General features: G+C 36.0%; 1 protein-coding gene across 8 annotated transcripts in view; it reads right to left on the bottom strand.

Moving 5' to 3' along the window:
• TMEM117 (transmembrane protein 117) overlaps positions 1–19,559 on the bottom strand; it is a 203,175-nt gene that overhangs the window by 77,361 nt on the left and 106,255 nt on the right. For all 8 annotated transcript variants that reach the window (XR_014226323.1, XM_082279636.1, XM_082279637.1 and 5 more), the window contains one exon: positions 3,705–3,802. Coding sequence is in view for 7 of the 8 variants with exons in the window: in XM_082279636.1 (XP_082135762.1) it covers positions 3,705–3,802 (98 nt within the window). In the remaining variant the exon portion in view is untranslated. The remainder of the gene's footprint in view (positions 1–3,704; positions 3,803–19,559) is intronic.

A 19,559-nucleotide genomic window follows, 5' to 3' on the forward strand; every position in this document is an offset into this window, starting at 1 on the left:
TTGCAAAACAAGCAGTCTTCTCAAAGTCTAATTCTGCCTCTGATTCCTCTAATATCCAACATCAAAATTAAGTACAGTTCTATATTGTCTTATTTATTCATCTTACCACTAGCTATAGCTATTGGCTTGTCATCAGTCTTGTCCAAGGTCTTTATTTGACTTCATTCAACAAACTTCTTTTCTTTTTGCTTCTTCCAAATGCCAATCCTCTCATGTCATATATAATTTGTCTCTCCTAAATCAGCCAAGTTACCAACATATCCAAAAAATATAAATCAGCCTGTTTCAAGTCATGCTTATAATTTTTCAATACTGATGGTAATGACAAAGCACTGGAGACAGTGGTCTGTAGAGAGACTCATCTGACTGCAGGTGGTGCAGATACTTAACTCCTTGTGTGTATCTTTCTTTTGCAACCCACAAACATGTCTGCACATCTTAGTAATTCCATCAGGGTTCAAGATACTTCATTGCTTCCTAGACGTCCTCTTGACAACACACTTTCTTAAATCCATGGGAAAGTGTGTTTGTATTTGCATTGTATCACTCAGCAATAAAAGTGTTACGCAAAACTGCCTCAGAATGGCGGAATTAGCCATGAGCAGAGCTGGAAATTACCAAAATGGAGACCGTTTTTATGAAAAAAAAGACAACCTCTGACTTCAAAAAAAGATGAAGGCACTTCAAAGTACTCCTTAGTGATGGGCTACACAAAGGCAAATAGCAACTGATCATTCTTTAGCTAGATGAGCTATGTGGAAGAATTATATTGTGAAGACATTCAGAAGTCAGCCAGAATCCTCAGGAGCAACCAACAAGCGATTGCTGGCAATATTTCCAGAGAATGATTTAAAACAGGACATGATAAGATAAATCAAAACCTTTGTGAATTAGTTGCATTGGAGAGCTGTAAACAGTTCCACATGAGAAACAGAGCAGCCACATCACTAACTACCATAAATAAGTGGATGGTGCCTTCACCCTCTTTACAATCCCTCTATCTTTGGTACATTTATAGAAGTTTTCTAATTTTGCAAAGTAAACCCAAAAATAAAAGACACATTAGCAGAAAAACAAGTCTAGTTTGTATCTAAGGTTTTCATTTCATCAACCACTTTAGACTGTGTATCACATATCTATACCAGGAATAATTAAAACACAGTGCACAGTACTACACTAGCCCTAAACAGTACTACACTAGCTCTAAACAGGTGTGCTACTAGAAAATGTCCTGAATAAATGGGTTTTGACCCACTGGTATCTGTGAAGGACATATTGTTGAGGATGTTTCATTTAGGACATTTCAGAAATGAGGCTATACACATCACATTGCTTAAGCAACACTAAAGTAAATGCAAATACCCCATATTACCATGCATAACATTATTGCTCCTTTATTTTTCCCACCTAGTGGAGAAAAAAAATCTACTTTTACTGATGTCTAACTTGCACTATATAAATAATGTCTACAGAATATAGACTGTCATCTGGGGCTATTTTATTTCACTGCTTAAAGCCAAAAATAAAACCATTTATGTCATCCTTTAGGTTTTGAGCATACCTTTTAGTATGAGACTCATTCATGAAAACCCATATTGTTTTTATTTATCTCCATATTAAACTTTTGGTAGGATTTGTTAGTCTGAATATTATTTGAAATAAAATACTGATTTGTAACATTTCAGAGTAGAAGAAGTCAAAAAATCGTTTGCAACAATATTTAAGTAATTTTAATACTGTTTTATAGGTCTCCCTGTCTAGCATATAAATTTGAAAACTACCATGTCACCTTGCTTTTAATCTTTTTTTCCCATTTTTTCAGTCTTTTAATGCAGTTAAGTTTTTTTCTTTTCAGTCTTTCAGACAAAGCTATTCTTCAGACAAGGGTGAAAAAAATCAATGATGTTTTAGACTGAGCTTTTTGCTCAGATGACACTGTAATCATTGGTAGCCCACTTGGCACCTGTCTGTGAATTTCTCCAATACATCTACTTTACCTTTTTGCCCACCCCTGCACACTGAGACACAATCTTCCTCTGCACATCCTGCAACGATGACAAGGAGCTGTTCGAATCCCCCCACCCCCATCTATAACTCAAGAATTCAGTCACATTATTTTTTTCACCTAGTTTTCTAAGATCCCTCTTTCATGCATTTTTCAAATTATTAACTTAATCTTTAAATTCTGTCACATCACTAATATTTATGATGTATATAAATAATGAAGACTACTTCGAACATTAAATAATGGAACTCCCTGGCCTTATCAACGTAGCAGAAAATTATTATTTTATTCATAACTTTCACTGCACATTGCCAAGATGATTTCTAAACGTTAGCACACTTAGTCTTACTAGTTTTCTTAATTGCACTCAGCAAAGAACTTTGTCAAACCCTTGGGAAAGTCCAAATAAATTAGATCAAGCATTTCTTCCTCGTCCATTATTTTGATGACATGTGCAAAGAGTTCTAACAGATCTGAGAAGGTTTTCCTTCAGCAAATATTCCCCAGTTTCCTTTAGCATAAATTAATCTAGAGTTTTGCTCATAATTTCATTATTGACACTATATTGATATATAATGATATATAATATACAATTATATAATATATTCAATCGATTTAGCTAAAACTGAACTCAGGATAGACTTAGTAAGGATAGACTTAGTAGGATAATTCTAGTTTGCTGGGAAAAAAGAAAGGCAGAAAAAGCAAAACAATATCCAAATTTTAATATTCAATTTTTCAATAGGCAATTAAGTGCTAATAAAACTTGCATCAGCTCAACCCCTTCAGCTCCTTATCAACTTCGTGTGTAGCCAATCAGCCATCTGATTCTGCTTTCTCTTCAAATTTCTCTTATTATTTCCTTTATTGCCTCAACTTAATAGAATAGCTCATTTTTATTCCTTAAAAGTACGAGATACTTCATTGCATTTTCTGTAGAGACTCCATACAAATAAATCTTTTAACTTCTCTGAAAGAGTTCTCTTGAAATCTATTCTTTTAAAAACAGCAGGTCTGATGATATTTTCATGAGTTTTTCTGGTTCTGATATCTGATAGATATTTTGATTGAAAAAAATCTTTGCTATTTCTTAAGTCTTCAGCCATAAGGTATTCAGACTGCTTCTTAGAATATACATTTTCCATCTTCCATTTTTCCTGTCATAATTTGTGTTCTGTTTCAATTGCTACACTTGTCTGGAATTTATCTGGAAGAGGCTACATTCGAGGTGAAATAAACTCTTAACCCTCACAACTATTTGCATTGATTTATTAATATTTTTCTTAATCATCTGAGACTGACTTGACATTTTAAATCCTATTCATGTGGTAATTCAAGGAATTGCTATAATTAATTTCACAAAAGGAAATTCACATATCTATTTTATTACAAGGAATGACAGTGGGACACCCAAATATTATCATATATATAGCAAGAATTTTGCAACTCAATTACAAAGTGTCAAAATAGAATAAAAGAAAACCTATAAATCAATCTAATAATTATATTTCTACACCAATTATTTTGATTAGGAATTCCTTACTTATGTGCCATTTTTGCATTAATATTTTGTTAGAAGAGTTTTACCTCTTTTTCTTCAACATTATCTCTTTCTGCCACTGACAGTCAAAGAAGATATTTTTTTGCAATTTTCTATAAAAGGTTTATTTACAGTAATTTGATTTTACTATTTTCCTACCAGAATAAAATGATCCTAATGTTTCCCTTCTTCCAGAAAGCTCTGGCAGACTTTCCCCAGTCTGGGTAGGGTTTGTCCTGAAGCATCATATCTGTGACCTATAGGGAAAGAAGAAACAGTAGACAGTTACATGGGTGTCACATAAGACAGTACTAGCAAGGACTTTAGGAACGGTTTTATTTTATGTATGGAACACTTGTATCAGTTCTGGTAATTATAATAGACAGTAGAATAATAATAATAATAATAATAATAATAGTGTTATTTACAGTCAAAATAACCTATATTGGCCTACATATTCTGCCTCTAGAAGTGCATGCAACTCTAAGAAACAATGAAACCTGTAGAGGTCCAAAGATAAGAAGATAAGAGGAACCAGTCTAAAAGTTACAGCAACCTATAGGACACAAGTTACATCGCCTGTGACTGTGAAGCTTTCTGGCCCAATCTGGGAGAGGGAAACCACCTCCCTGAGAGCAGCATCAGCAGAATTTCCACTCTTGAAATCAGAACTGCAGCTAGGGAGTGGAAGCCTGTGAATTAAGCGCTATATAACATTTATAATCTCCTCTCAGTTCCTGCTAGCAGTATAAAAAGCACACTTGGGACTGGCAACAGAAAAAAACCTTAAAACTTGCAAAAAAATTTTAAAAGTATGAAATATTTATTCTCATTTTCATAATTCCTATCTAAAGAGACCATCTGTTTTTCTGTCCAGAGATTCATATGTATGCAGTACTTCTGGGTGGTACATGAAAGTATTAAAAATTACTTTCAGCTTGGTGAGGGCGGTGAATACCCCTCAGGCATGTGCTTCTTTGGGAAGCTCTGCTTTCATATCCATTTACTTCAAATTAACTGTACTAAAAAGCACCTAAATTTACATCACAATAAACTCATAAATTCCATTGTGCAAACAATCGAGAGTGGGAAAACTACCCATTCGTAAAGATTAAAGAAATAATTAAACAGATAAAGGACATGGGGGTGACCACCTGCTTCAAAACGCAGATAAGTAAAACAAATTCTATCTCTCACTGTTATCAGTACAGAGTGGGAAATTACTATGTGTTTTGATCACAATGAAAATAAGTGTTAGGGTTTCAGAAGGAAATAACTTCAATCTGAAGGCAAAATTTCTTGCTTTTACTTTCTACACAGATGTTTTAAAATCCAGTTTACCATCCAGAGTGTAAGCTATGACTTTTAATCAATGGTATTAACAGTGTTTATCAAAAAGAACACGTGGCACATGAATAAATTAAAAATGGATTCAGCTTCTGAATGTTGGCTTCAAGTCCATTTGGGGTTAAAAGTGCTCAGTATATTAGCCTGGGCTGGGTCCAAAGGATAATGACTATGTTAAATAAATAGAAATGCACATTCTAGGATTTTATTATTCCATCAAACCTAACCCCAACAAAGAACAGATAATATCCCAAAATACCACCTTTAATAACTATATTATGTAGGTAAATCTTTTCTCAGATCAGCAAGCTATAATATTTTTTAACACCCCTATTATCTAAATAAATATTTCTATAAATATTTAATGCTGAACAAGACCCCTGTAAAGATTTAATTCACTACTTTAGTAACACTTTTTTTCCTCTTATGAAGAGTCTACTTAGTAATGAATATTTGCAAAGAAGAACAGATGTTTCAAGATTTTTTTTCAAGTTTCAAAATAGTTTCTCCAGATGCTTTCTGGAACATTATTATTATATTTGGGAGAAGGATGCAATTTGCAGCTCTATGACCAATTATTAGAGGAGCATGTTTCATAAGAATGACATTTGTGATGGAGATGTTTTCTGAGAAAAATGGCAAGATGAGGCAGGAAATGTTCTTTCTGGTATCAAATAGTTGGTCTTTCATCTCCCAACTTTGGCATTTATTTAAAGTCATATCACCAGATCAATGTCAGGTTGGTTGCAGCTAAATTGGCTGAAGCAGAAACAGTCATTAAAGGGATGCATTCCATAAAGAGAAATCCAATTACCTTTTGCATTAGAGAAATCAAATTCATTTTCTGGTTTGGTCAAGGACAGTCACTGTGGAAAACAGCTCACAGGAGAAAAGCACTCAACACTGTCATACAGCAGACAAGTTTTAGATATATAAGAAATGTCCATTGTTTTCAGAAACAGAAAAAAATATAAATTTTAATTTGATTTGCAGAACTTAGTGTAAAGAAATGTGTGAGTGTGTTTTTCTTTCTCTGTTCATATTTCCAAATCCAATTGCTTGACAGCATACATTTATCTCTGCTTTGCTGGACTATGTTTGCAAACATTGCTGATGCGTGGGAATAAAAAATAATTGATCACTTTAGTAAATGCCTGCATGCAACTTACATAATCAAGATAAAATAAGGAAAGCCACTTACAATGTAATTAAGTAATGTATTTGTTTCTTGAACTAGTAGGTGCAATATACTTTAATCAATAATTACACTGCTTCAGTACAGAAAGGAATGGCCTGTACATACAGTCCGTGTATACACTTTCATTTTATTTAGTGTCTCATGAGGGAAACAGTTACCCTCTACTAAATTTCAAAAGCAAAGCTGTATCACACACATTGACTGAGTTTATAAGTTACACAGATGCCACAAAAAAACCCCGTTTCTATTAATAATTAGTATATCACATATGTATGGCATGTTAACCTTCATTTTGCCATATAAATATGACTTTATCAACTATTCATATTAATCACATTATATTAATTTTGAAGCTAACCCATCGTGATTTAAAAACATCTATTACTATCATTAAGTTAATAGCAAAATGTATGACTAACATTTTTCTGTTGCAGAAAAATAAAATTGTTCCTTTTGATGTTTTTAACATTTGATACAATCATCAAATCATAGAAAGGCTTGGGTGTGAAGAGACATCACAGACCCTCTAGTTCCAACCCCACCCTGCCAGGGGCAGGGACACCTTTCACTAGACTTGTTCAGAGCCCCATCCACCCTGGCCTATGATATATACTACTATACTATATATAATTCAATAATTTGAAAAATGATGCCGTATCACATAGAAGAAAGAATCTGGGATTCAAAGTCATTCAGAGCAAGTAACTTACTGACACAAGAAGTGCAGAAAACAAAATCATAAAAAACTTAAAAAAAAAAAAAAAAAAAAAACAAAACAATAAAAGAGTAAGACACCTAAGATACCTGAGATGTACCAAGTGGAGCAGTAAGATACCTCAAGGATCATTTATTCCTTCCATGCAGTTACTCTTTGAGCTTATTTTTCAGGATACTCTGCACATACTTTACATCTCTCCTTAGATCTTCATATCAAATGATGCTGCCTTGTACCTCACAGGGTCCTTCCCAGCAGAGGCAACCTCTGCACTGGGAGTTTCAGGTAAGGCAAGTATCTCTTCTGTTATAACTGCAAGTGAAACTTCCCTTAAAAGAAAAAATAGGAGAAAATGACCAAATACTTTGGTCGTGCCCACAAAATATCAGCCGAATACTTCACTAGCAGGAACTATGCTATCATCTTCAGAGCACAAAGAGATGACCCTCAGAAAACTGATGTAGCTCAGGCTGGTGGCCAAGCTGTTTTCATCTGACAAATTGCATTTTAGAAATGTAGAAATAGAAAAGTACATCAGTTGGTTTAATTGTAGCACTTCTTCATATAAGCAGCTGTAAAAACTGTTTCTTGCTAGAGAAATGGAATCTGGGCTTTAGGACACAATATATTCTATGCTGCAGTATTCATGAAGTGGAGACAAGCCCTAAAAAGTGGCTTTTCATTGCTTTATTCATACTTGGATAAATCATCAAAACAGGGTAAGAGTAGCCCTCCAGAATTCAACAGAAGCAAAAGAATCTAAGACCCACAAGAAAAGCCTGAAAACACAAACCAAATGGTGAAATATGACATTTTTAAATGATTATTTTGATAAAGCGATGAGTATGCAAAAGTCTAATGGACAGTAGAACTCCAACATAAAATATCAGTGAAGAAGCTGTTTGTGTGCAGCTACTCAGCCAGGGGGACATGACACCATGGTGTTATTGCTGGAAAATGGAGTACCCTGAACAACTGCATTTGCCAAAATATATCTATCTACCACTGCTAAATACACAACTCAAATATTAGAAGGGGTTTTTTTCAATTTTTATAATTTTACAATTTTAAATATCTTATTTTAAATCATAAACCTCTTAGTAAATAGCACTAAATTAATTTCACTTGATACTCAGCTTTTAAATAGTTTATAACTTGCACATCTCCACTCACCCCAAGCTCTAAACAAAAAGCATTTTTTTCAGTCCTACAACTGGGTCATTTCATTGATAAGAGTGGATATCATAAATTCTAAAAGCTTCCAGAAACTGTAAGAAAGGCATAGTGTCAGGACAGGTCAGAGGGCAGTTTCCCATGGCAAGACCATGAACACTGCATTCCTCATCAAAGAATCCATCAATAGTTTTGCAAAGACTGAAGAAGACTGAACATTGCTTATGTGTTTCTGAAAAGTATGTGAGTTTTTTCTAGAAAAAAACTGGGGCTAAATCAGGTTAAAGTAATTATGTTTTCTGAAGTCAGAGTGTGAAGTCAATGAGAGCTAATGCATACCGCTGAGGGGATACACTCCCCTTGCTTTGCTGTTATGTGCTTTTAGGTAGGAGCTATATATAGGTGTCCCACTAACTGCACATTAATTCTTTATCATATCTCAGTCTTTAAGTACTATACTACATCACAGTGATCATATACCAAACTAGGGAAACATTTAGTACTCAGTCATTAAAAGCTCCTCTCCATCACTTTTCTCTTCTTCTTCGTGATATGTGAAAACTGTGGAGCTGTTCACCTGATGTATAAAAGCAACCTATATAGAAAATATTTTTTTGCTTTTTTCATCTGGATTGCTGGGAGAAAATTGTCTTCTGTGGATGGTGACAAATCTGATAGCCTTCTATGACGGCATGACAGGATGGGTCAATGAGGTGAGAGCAGCTGATGTTGTCTATCTCAACTCCAGCAAGGCTTTTGACTCTGTTTCCCATAATAATCTCAGGTAAGCTCAGGAACTGTGGGTTAGATGATCGGACAGTGAGGGGGATCAAGACCTGGCTGAATGGCAGATCTCAGAGGGTCATGATCAGCAGAATAGAATCCAGTTGGAGGCCTGTAGTCAGTGGTGTTCCCCAGGGATCAATACTGGGACCTGTCTTAACTTTTTTATCATCAGTGTGGACAAAGGGATAGAATGTACCCTCAGCAAGTTTGCAGATGATGCAAAACTCGGGGGAGTGGCTGATACACATGAAAGCTCTGCTGCCCTTCAGCAGGACCTTGGTAGGCTGGCTAGTTGGTCAGAAAGAAACTTAATGAGGTTCAGTGAGGACAAATGCAGGATCCTGCATCTGGGAAGGCATAACCCCAAGTGCCAGCACAGGCCAGGGCTGACCTCCTGGAAGCGGCTCTGTGGAGAAGGACCTGGGGGTCCTGGAGGGTGAGAGCTGACTATGAGCCAGCAGTGCCCTTGTGGCCAAGAGGTGTCCTGGAGTGCATTGGGAAGAGTGTGGCCAGCAGGTCAAGGGAGGAGACCTTGCCCCTCCACTCAGCCCTAGTGACGCCACATCTGTAGTGCTGTGTCAGTTCTGGTCTCCACAGTTCAGGACAGCAAAGACCTACTGGAGAGGGTCCAGGGGAAGCTACAATGATGATGAGGGGTCTAGAGCATTTCTCTTATGAGGAGAGACTGCAGGAGCTGGGCCTGTTTAGTCTGGAGAAGAGAAGACTGAGAGGAGATCTCATTAACACGTATAAATACCTCAAAGGGTATCAAGGGGATGGTGCCAGACTCTTTTCAGTGGTGCCCAGCAACAGGACAAGGAGCAATGGCCATAAACTGAAAAACAAGAAGTTCCATCTCAACATGAGGAAGAACTTCTTCACACTGAGAGTTGCAGAGAACTGGAACAGGCTGCCCAGGGAGGTCATGGAGTCTCCCTCTCTGGAGACATTCCAAACCCTGTGGGACACATTCCTGTGTTATCTGCTCTAAGTGGCTCTATTTTGGCAGCAGCTTGAACTAGATGATCTCCAGAGGTCCCTTCCAACCCTTAAAATTCTGTGGTTCTGTGATCATACTTCAACAGTTACACAGCTTACACATGATTATATGCAATGCCTCTTTTAATTCTGAAATTGTTTTGGCAGTTGAGCAGAAGTGTCAAGAACTTTGTTACACATCCTTCTGAAATAACTGTTAATTTATTTCAATCCCCTCTGCTGCATTTTAGAATATACAAAATGTGTGTTTGAAAACAAATTTAACAAATATTTGTAATTAAGCTTACAGACCTATAGGGGAGACGATATTTTTCAAGCTAAACATTATTAGTCAGCTGTAAATACACTGCTAGATTTTAAAGCTTTTTCTGCTTCCTCTATTTTGGAACATTCCTAATTTAGTTGACTTCTATCCTAAAAAAAATTGAAGTTTCTTTTAGGTTACTTCTCCTTCAATTTAATTGTAATAATTTTTTTTTTATATTTGCATTTTCAAAGCAACAGCAATCAGAGACAAAATGGCCCCTTCAATATACTCCTTATTTTCTCATTTTAATCACAGCCAGCAAACTGTTCTTGTCTTGCCAACACATACCATTCTAACTATAAGTGAATCCTGAAAAACAACATTAAATTGCTGTCACAATTCAGTAACCAATATGAGTGATAAAGAATACTATGGTTCACTTTTGTGGCTCCCACAATGGTCCCCACTACAATTTTGTGCATTTGCATATTTCCCACATTGTTTCCTAAGTATTGCTCTTATGAGCTCTTATTCTCCCAATACACAACATATGCACACATGCACTGTCTTACAATAGAATTTCTACCAAAACCAGTTAAAGAAATCCTTTTGTACAAACACGAAGGAGGCCTATGTTAGTTATTGCCATCTTTATTGATCCATGTAAATTTATTTCTCCACCCACTGAGGAAGCAGTAAGCCTCTTCTTTTTTAGCTAGAAGATCTTGATTTGATTCTGAATAGTATCATAATGGTTTCTGCAATCCATGCAGGAATAACAACTCAACAAGATGGCAGGACAACTAAAAACATATACACTCTAGGTTCAACTTTAGAAAAGTTACTTCTGCCAGCACTTCCTTTCATTTTCAAATTCAGTTAGGACAGAATGCTTCACAAAGCCAACACGTACCCCACAATGAATTTCTGGTAAAAAACTTTAGATATCAAAAGGTGAATTAGGGAGAAATCTGGTCTGCAATTAGTTTAAGTTTATTCAACTCATTCTTGAAATTATACTTTGTTTTTCAATACCAGGAGAAATAATTTCTTAAGAAATTCTGCTTTTCTTAAAAGCCAAATCCAAAATTCAAAAAAAAAATTAAATTTTAAAAAGAAGATAAATTTTCTTTTAACTGGAAATTCCTTGACAGTTCATAAATATAAAGAACTGTTTAGGAACAATTTTACAATTGAAGCAGAGCTTCTGCAGAAAAACTCTAAGCTGTGCCATTTCATTTCCTACCATGTTTCAAGTCCCTACTGTGCGCACAAATCACTATATATGTGCAACAAAATATCCTGGCTGCCATGTGGCAAGCACTTGCTGTTTATATAATCATTGACAGCACATTTCAGAAGACTTTTTTCTTTGCTTTACAGCTTCCTTATTAGTGTTACAAACGCAGAAGCAGAGGTCTGGGTAATGTCATGTATTACAGACAAAGTGTGAGACATAAAGCCACATCACGATTTTTATTTAAGGCATTCAGTTCAGTTCCATTTTAGGTTGTTGTGGCAGCAGAGTTTGCTTTACTCATTTAGAGAGCTTGGTGGTGCAGGTGAAAGGCCAGAGACAGAAGCCATGCCATGTTTGGTGCACATGGCACACGCATTCAGATCAATGTAGATTCTTTATATAGTCAGTGAAAAGAAAAAAGCATTTCTGGGGTGAAATTCATTTCAAATTAGGTTCTGTTGTAAAGATGTGCATATTTTTCTTCACTCTAAATCAGAACTTGCTCAGATGATTATAGTGCTCGCACTGGAAATTCTGGTAACATGAATCCCAGCATGGTTTCTTACATTTTTTAGTGTTTCTCACCAAAGTGTCATTAACCTAGTTAATGAAATACATGATGGCTCATAAGAGATGAGGTTTTATCATAGGAAAGGGCTGTATTCACACATCCTATGCCTAAAAATTAGGCTTTTGCCCTCAGTAGGCTGTTTCAGACAAAGATACTTAGAGAGTCCTTAGAGTTCCTTGGGCAGGTCCTCGAGGGAAGCAAGCAAAGGGTTTTAGAGAATGGACAAGTCATATCACAAAAGGGTAACCCAAGCCAGGAGCAGAGACAGCCAAAGCAAATACCAGAGACAGAGGTGCTTTCCTAGTCCACAGGAAGTGTTTCTCTATTTTTGAGACTGCAAATTGCAAAGTTCTCTAGGGAATGATACCAAAGGTGCATTGGTGTACTTTTGTGCAGTAGACTATTGCTTAAAGCAGTCAAATCAGTGTGCCCATGTTTAGTCTTGTATCTACCAGTGCTTATATCTTAACCACTGTTATAGGCATTATCCATTGACTTTAATTCTCAAGACACACCTAGGCAAAGTATCAGCCTTCAGGTCTCCCCATCTTCTGTAGCTGCAGAACCAGACTCTTTCACAACTTATCCTTTCTTTAATCCTATGAATCTTGTACAGCTATCTACAAACCAAAGCACTGAAGAAAGAATTGAGCCGGCACATGATTAGTATAGAGACGGCCTATGGCAGAAGGTTCACAATGAGTTCATGCTGAAAGGGAATTTTAATGCAAAATTCAAGTAGCAATTTTTAAATTAGGCTGGGATCCATAACATTTTGGAATATTGGAGGAATGCAAGCATTTCCTCATTTATCTCCAAACTACAGCAATGTACAGCTTCACAGTTGCAAGCTGTATAATCACCTCACATAATCATAGAAGTTTTGTTTTAGCATATATGTAGCTATATACCTAAGGTGAGGTTCATCCTCTGAAACTGTCTTAATCTAAGCAAAACTTTTGATGTCTGAATGTACCTGCAAGTCACAGACAAACTCAATTGCCTGGTTCCATAAAGGACATAGAACTCAGGAAGGTCACTATCTGCAGCAATGAAAGACTGAGAACAAATTCTGGTTTGATTTGGCATAATACAACACAGATGCTGAGCTGTTCTGGATAGATTGCCAGCAATTCTGGATATATTGACAAGGAATACTTACGCCTCTAAAGAAAGTCCTTCTGAACTTTGCAAACAGAAGCTTACCAGAGTACCTGCTGTAGAGCACAGTACCAGCTTAGGCATGGAATAAATACCAGTTCCCAAGACATGAAGGAGGCCCATGCCAGACAGGTTCACAAGACAAAGGTTTCTACTGATCAAATTTAATTTCAGGCCTGTCTTCTTTCAACATCTCCATCTAACAATTTTCTCAGTAACACTTGCACGTACTCGTGTGCTGTAACAGATGCAGACAGCTTTTTGCATGGGCTGTTAGCTATTACTCTTGAGCAGTGCCATCATTTTTATTTGTATCATGATGTCCTCAGAGACTCACAGTTAGAGTTGTAAACTGTCAACGCAACTTCTCTGTAGTCTATCTTTTGATGTGCCAGAAGGTCATCATTTGCTGTTCTGACAATTGTAGTTTTGAAGTTGTTGCTTTCAGAAAAAAAGTGACAACACACGTCATTTGGTGCCTTTCACATGCCTTCTCCTTTCCCACAAATACTTTATATTTGTTGAGTTAAGGGATGACAGAAGACCAACAAATGTATAAACAAGACTTGTCCAACACTTACGTACACAGTGTTAGTGTGAGTCTGTGGCAGGGGAGGGATTAAAACGTAACCTTAGTGACAAAAATTTGTGACAATAGCATATTTCTAATGAATTATTTTGGGAGGTTGCTATTTTCTTCTCTATTTAACTTCCACTTAGTGACTAATGAGGAAGCATCTTCTTATGAATGAGTGAATGTGAGATACACTTGATTTTTGGGAATTGATTTCACTTTACACAGTTTGTTACAGATCAATGGTTAAATAGAGTAAATATAACTTACATAAGCATATCTTCCAAAATTCTCTATTGGTGTTTACATAATGCAGAACCTAGTAAGAATGAATGAATTTGTTTGAATGAAGAATATGATTTCAAGCTCTGATGTTTACTCTCTGCCTTCCACCACTCTGCACCCAGGCACACAACCACAGGAGAGCCATCCGAACACTGGAATGCCCCTGGTGACAGGCGGGAGGCACACAGGCCACTCTGCTGAGATATTTGCCTGTTTCCTCTTGCCAGAACAAGGCACCTAATTAAATGAAAATCCATCTCCATGCTGCTGACACCGTGCTGCTTTTCCAGTTGATTCAAAGCTGTGATGTACTGACAGCTCAGAGTCGTTTCAATCCATTTCATTTCTTTACAAGAAGCTTTAACTTCAGAGTAAGTAAAGGGGAACTTGAAACTTCCTTTACGTGGCCTTTTCTGTTCTGCACTCATGGCAAACACAACTACTATATGACAATATTTTCACCCTAAATAGAGAATGAGAACAATTCTGCACAAAACAAGTTTCTCATGAAAACTCTTACTGGAAAAAACCTGAAAAAATTCATGAAGCACTTCGGAAAAACTTTCCTCGGCTCTTTTCCATATTTTCTTATAATACTATTAGGGGTTATACAACTAGAATAATATTTATGTGCAGCTGGTGCTTTGACAGATTTACAGGTAGCATCATCAATTGTTTTTAGTTACCCTTTTATACTGAAGCTACAATCACACTGAGAACATAGTCCATCAGCAAGTTATAAATCCTTCTATTTGTCCCCATTTCCTGTGCAATTCCGCACTTAAGGTGCAAGCACAGCCACAGTTTTGTTCAATCCTCTTTAAATGGCAAAGCGTTACTTTGGTCTTACTTCCAGAATAAAGAGTACACACGGAAGGTATTCAGCAGAAGGTGATTAGTAGCAGTTTCACTTCAACAGAAGAAAATCTCCAGACTCTGTTGAAAAGTCATTTGCTATTCTGAATAACAAACCTTTTGTTTTGAAAAGTCAGTCAACTATTTCTCCTGTTGGATTATGTTCTTTAAGAAAACTTAGGCAATTTTTTAACAATTCTCAGATAATAATTAAAATGTAAAAATACCCATCAAAAATTCACAAGAGGATCTTATTAGAAAGCTGAGAAATAATGATTACTCTTAAACTGTATTGGCATTGTTCAAGGAATTCTCATTGCTGAAAGAAGAACACAAAATTAATGCCCCTATTCCCTGAATAGAGAACTTTTGGGATTAAATAATCAAAAAATCGGGATCATAACTAAAGTCGTCTCTATTAAAAAAACCTAATATTGAAGGCCTTGAGGATTTCAAGTGATACTGCTATTGCCTTAAAATGGTGTGATTGGCTCAGCTCAGATATACTAAATAAAGATATAACCATTAAGTTTCCTTTTATTCTCATTCAGGTTTTAAGGTTCATGTTTTTGTAGATTTTCCACCAAATTTGATGCCTTGAAATAAAGTAGAGGATGACACTCTCATATCACACAAAACTCCACTTTGGCTTTCAGATAAAATTGCTGCTACTGCAGAGTCAAGAAAAAATATTACAAATTTTAACAGCTCCAAATATTGATATTTTTTTGTACAGTAAGCAGCAAAGGGAAAGCTGGTTATTAAACATTAATGGATACAACTGAAAATGTTTCACACTGAACGTTGTTTGGGAAGAATACTGAAGAAACACAGGGGATAATGGTTTGTGAAGAATTCTTAAGTACTTGTTGGGTTGCTAGAGAAAAGGAGGTACAGCAAAAAGAGAGCTGAGAAAAATTGCAGTATCTCTAGGGACAGAATTTTACACTCCCTTCTGGACTTGTGCTGAAATATGTTCCACAGCCAATTTGACAGTAAGTAGATAAGAGGTTTTGCAGACTGGGAAGTCAAGGATTGCTAGAAATGATTGGTAGTAACATTGCCTTCTCACATCCCCTTGGCTATAGAAAATAGCAGTCTTTAACCAAAATGCTTAGTTACTGAGCATAGGCAGAACTTTGTACTTTTGTTGGTTTTGTTCAATAAGGAATGAAAGAACACCAGGACCTCTGGGCAAAGAGAACATTCAAAGAGAATGGAAGGAAATTTGTTCCACTTCTAAGCACACTTGAGAACACAATCCTTAAAATACAGTTGTTTTTCAGCCCCTAGTATACTTTCATGTGAAATTTAATATCTCTTATATAAACAAAGAACCAAGCTTTTTTCAGGTTTTCCTTTTGGCTTCATATGCATGCCTATCCATCTGCAAACATTCGTCCCATGGGGAAGCAGGATTGATGTCACTTCGAAGAAAACAAGCAACATTAGATCATGGCTGCACAGTTATTTGCCATTAGTTAGACATGTTTATTTTTTATCTACTGTCTACACACAAGACCATGGGAAATCAGCTAATGGTCACTCATTAAAACATACTTTTGGCTTATACATATTCATAGGACACACTGTAGCAAAAACCAATATATTCTTTCAAAAAAGAACAAAGGAGAAAAAGCTGAAGGAGACCAACTTCACATGAAAGGGAAAGTTTCTTTTCTTAAATGTTCAGATGTTGCAAATTAAAAAATGCTGCTTTATCAACATGGTGTAAAGCAGATTTTTTTATCAGATTCTCTTTTGAACAACAATTTTTGGTCAATTACTACTTCCCAGGTGGACATTTCTCAAGGCTGAACCATACTGTGTGCACAGCTGATATGGTACAATCTTTGCTCTACAGCTGGTCTTGTTTGTCATCTTAGCTTACTTGATTAAGTATTTTAATCAGTGTTTTGCTTAAGATCATGAACCTTCTGTTGAAAATTGTCTGGCTGGTACTTAGCTAAAAACCAGTTGATTTCTCAACATCTTTCTTAGACTTTGGCCATTTCTCATGCCATAATTTTTGAAAAGTTTATAATTAGTATATTAAATGTTTTCCTTCTTACAAAACAATAATGAGTGTTCTCCAATATCTGCAAATTCTCTACTAATAATGACAGTAAGCAGCTTCCAATGAAGCTGCTAAGCTGCTTTTAATATAATGCCATGGAAAATATATAACAAGACTGCCTTATTTTGCTTTAAACTTTGGCCTTTTTGCCTCTAAAACACATAATACTGGGTTTAGTTAAATATTTATCCCTTATCTGTTTTGTTTTGTTAAGCCACCCCTTTTATTCAGCCAGATCAGGTGTTCTGAGCATTTTTTTGGACAAAGTAGTTCTGATTTTTCTCCCAGAGTTCTCAGGAAATGAGATACAAATTATATTTACATGCTTGAACTAGCTTCGATGCACAATCTAAAATCACTTTTATTCTATTCGTCCTGCCTATGTTTATATATTTCTCCCTTATGATATTAACAAAACCCAGGAGCATTATCATTTGGGCTTTTCTGAGCAGGCCGTTTGGCTGAGCTCCAGCTCTTTGCCTTTCTCTCTTAGCACAAGGAGGGAAACACCGTATTTTGGGAAAATGTAAATCTGCCCTCCAGAGCCCACATCATATTTTCTTTATATCTTCTAGAAATTTGTATTGATAAATGAGAAACAAAAGCTCTCAAAGCATAAACAGAAGGACTCAAAAAAAATTATATCTTTGCCTTATAACTGTAAAGAGAAGGCAAAGATTCAGTTAGATTATTAGTGTTCTCAAGGAGTAACTACATATTCTCAAGGGATATGAGAAAAAAAAATCACTTTAACCAGGAAAAGATAAAGATACTATATTTACTGGATATCCACTACTACAATAGGCAAAGTAAATTTATATCTACAGCCGATTAAGTTATATCACTTCTATATCAAATACATAGATCCTGCTTTACTAAAGTTTCATCCTCCCTGCCTAGACTACATTAGGTTACCTTTGAACCAGTCCTTAGACTAAGGTTTTGATGCCTCTCAATTCTCACTGTAATCATAAGTCCTTGCTCAGAAAAATATTTTTTAAAATTACTCAGCCCAGGACTGAGTAGCCCATTTGTGCAAGACCACTTTGACATTGTACCTGACAACTCCACTCTAAGTCCAGTGAAAGACACTCTGTTGAAAACTAAGCTAGTGCTGACGCACTTGCTTTTTAACCTAAGTACATACTAACCTAGGCAGCATACTGCTGGTTTAACTACTACCTAGCCGAATCAATGTGGTAACACTTCAAGCACAAATGACAAATATGAGTGGTGATGCTTGGTGTATGTATAATGCATAAAGCTGAAATACACATTCCCTGATTTCTTTTGTCACATAAGCAGGAATCTCATGAAATATGTCCGTGTCAGTTGGCTGAAAAATTGGAATAGAATTTTTAAGGTTTGTTATATAAGCATATAAACATTATCTATATATGCTTGAAAGCCAGTAATACCTGTAAACACTTTTATTAAAATTGCAGCTCCTCTCTGTATATTGGAAAAAACATTTTATAGCAGATGAATAATGAAACATGATTACAGTTCTAGATTAGCTAAAATTGCTACGACCTTAGGTCTAGTATAAAGTATTTCTCACGTAAAAATACAGTATATACAGGCATTTTAGTTTGCAGTAGGACTTCCTGAACCCTATGAAAACACAAAGTTTAATAAAGACCTTTATCAGTTTTGAAAACCTTTTTCATTTTTTGATAGGAAAATGAAACAAGAAAATAGACGGTCAAAGATGACTTAAACAGATTCTAGAAAGAGAGTGAGATGGTAGACAGAGAGTGAGGCGTGGAAAAGACAAAATACTAAAAATGAGAGTATGAGTTGCAATAAGCTTAGTAAATTGACATAGTAATGTATAGTTGCAAAAGAATGGAGATCCAATTCAGGGCTTAAAAGTACTTGTTTACACTTTCTTCAAAAGAAAGGAGGATTGACACTGACAGGTAGATTATCCTGAGATTATAGAAAACTACAGCTTTAAACCAGGTACTAGAATATTTCATAGGACATCTCAGATTGACTATTAGTTCCTGAAGTGTTTGAAAGGGAATCCAAAGAGTTGTTCAAGTAAGACAAAATACCAACCCACAGGATGAGAACCAAGCCAAGGTAAACTAAAGACACAACTTCCAGGAGCAGAAAGTTCATGTCTAAGACCCCAGTGTTATCATATGCCTGAGACACAGGCAGAAATTCAATACTACCTGAAGTTATTAAATATAAAATTCTCCTAATTGGAGTAGTCTATAGATTTTTCACTTTCATAGGTAATTAAGATATCTTCAAAATACACAGAATCCAGTCCTGTCATATGAATCATTGAAGAAACAATGGATAATTGGTTAGTGATTTATAAGCTTTACTACCTCTTTGGATAAACAAGTGAAGAGACTTTATATGAATCTTCAAAGATCTTTGGTCCCCTATGGAGCACTGCTAGAACACAGCAAGGAATACTCTAAACTGGCATCAATACAAGCCAGCGTGTCTTCTCAGTGGACTGCAGTGCCCTCTACACACACTGAGCACCTACAGACACAGGCAGCAGACATAATGTGCTTTGGTCTCCTGAGATGAAGGCAGATTAATTTTGATGAAGGACCACAAAACACTGCTTTCATTTTTATGACCCAGGCCTGACATCTATCCATTGCACCCTTGTGCTTCTTATGCTGGGTTTGCAAATATAGATTTGCTACTTTTTTTTTCCTGTGCCAAATGAAATGTAATGAAGGTAAACTGATTCATCATGTGAATTTTTCAGTCAAGTTACTAATCATTTAAACTATGTTGTAGTCCTGTATTCA

The sequence above is a fragment of the Coloeus monedula genome (assembly GCF_965178545.1).
Source record: "Coloeus monedula genome assembly, chromosome: 4".
In the NCBI taxonomy this organism is placed as follows: Eukaryota; Metazoa; Chordata; class Aves; order Passeriformes; family Corvidae; genus Coloeus; species Coloeus monedula.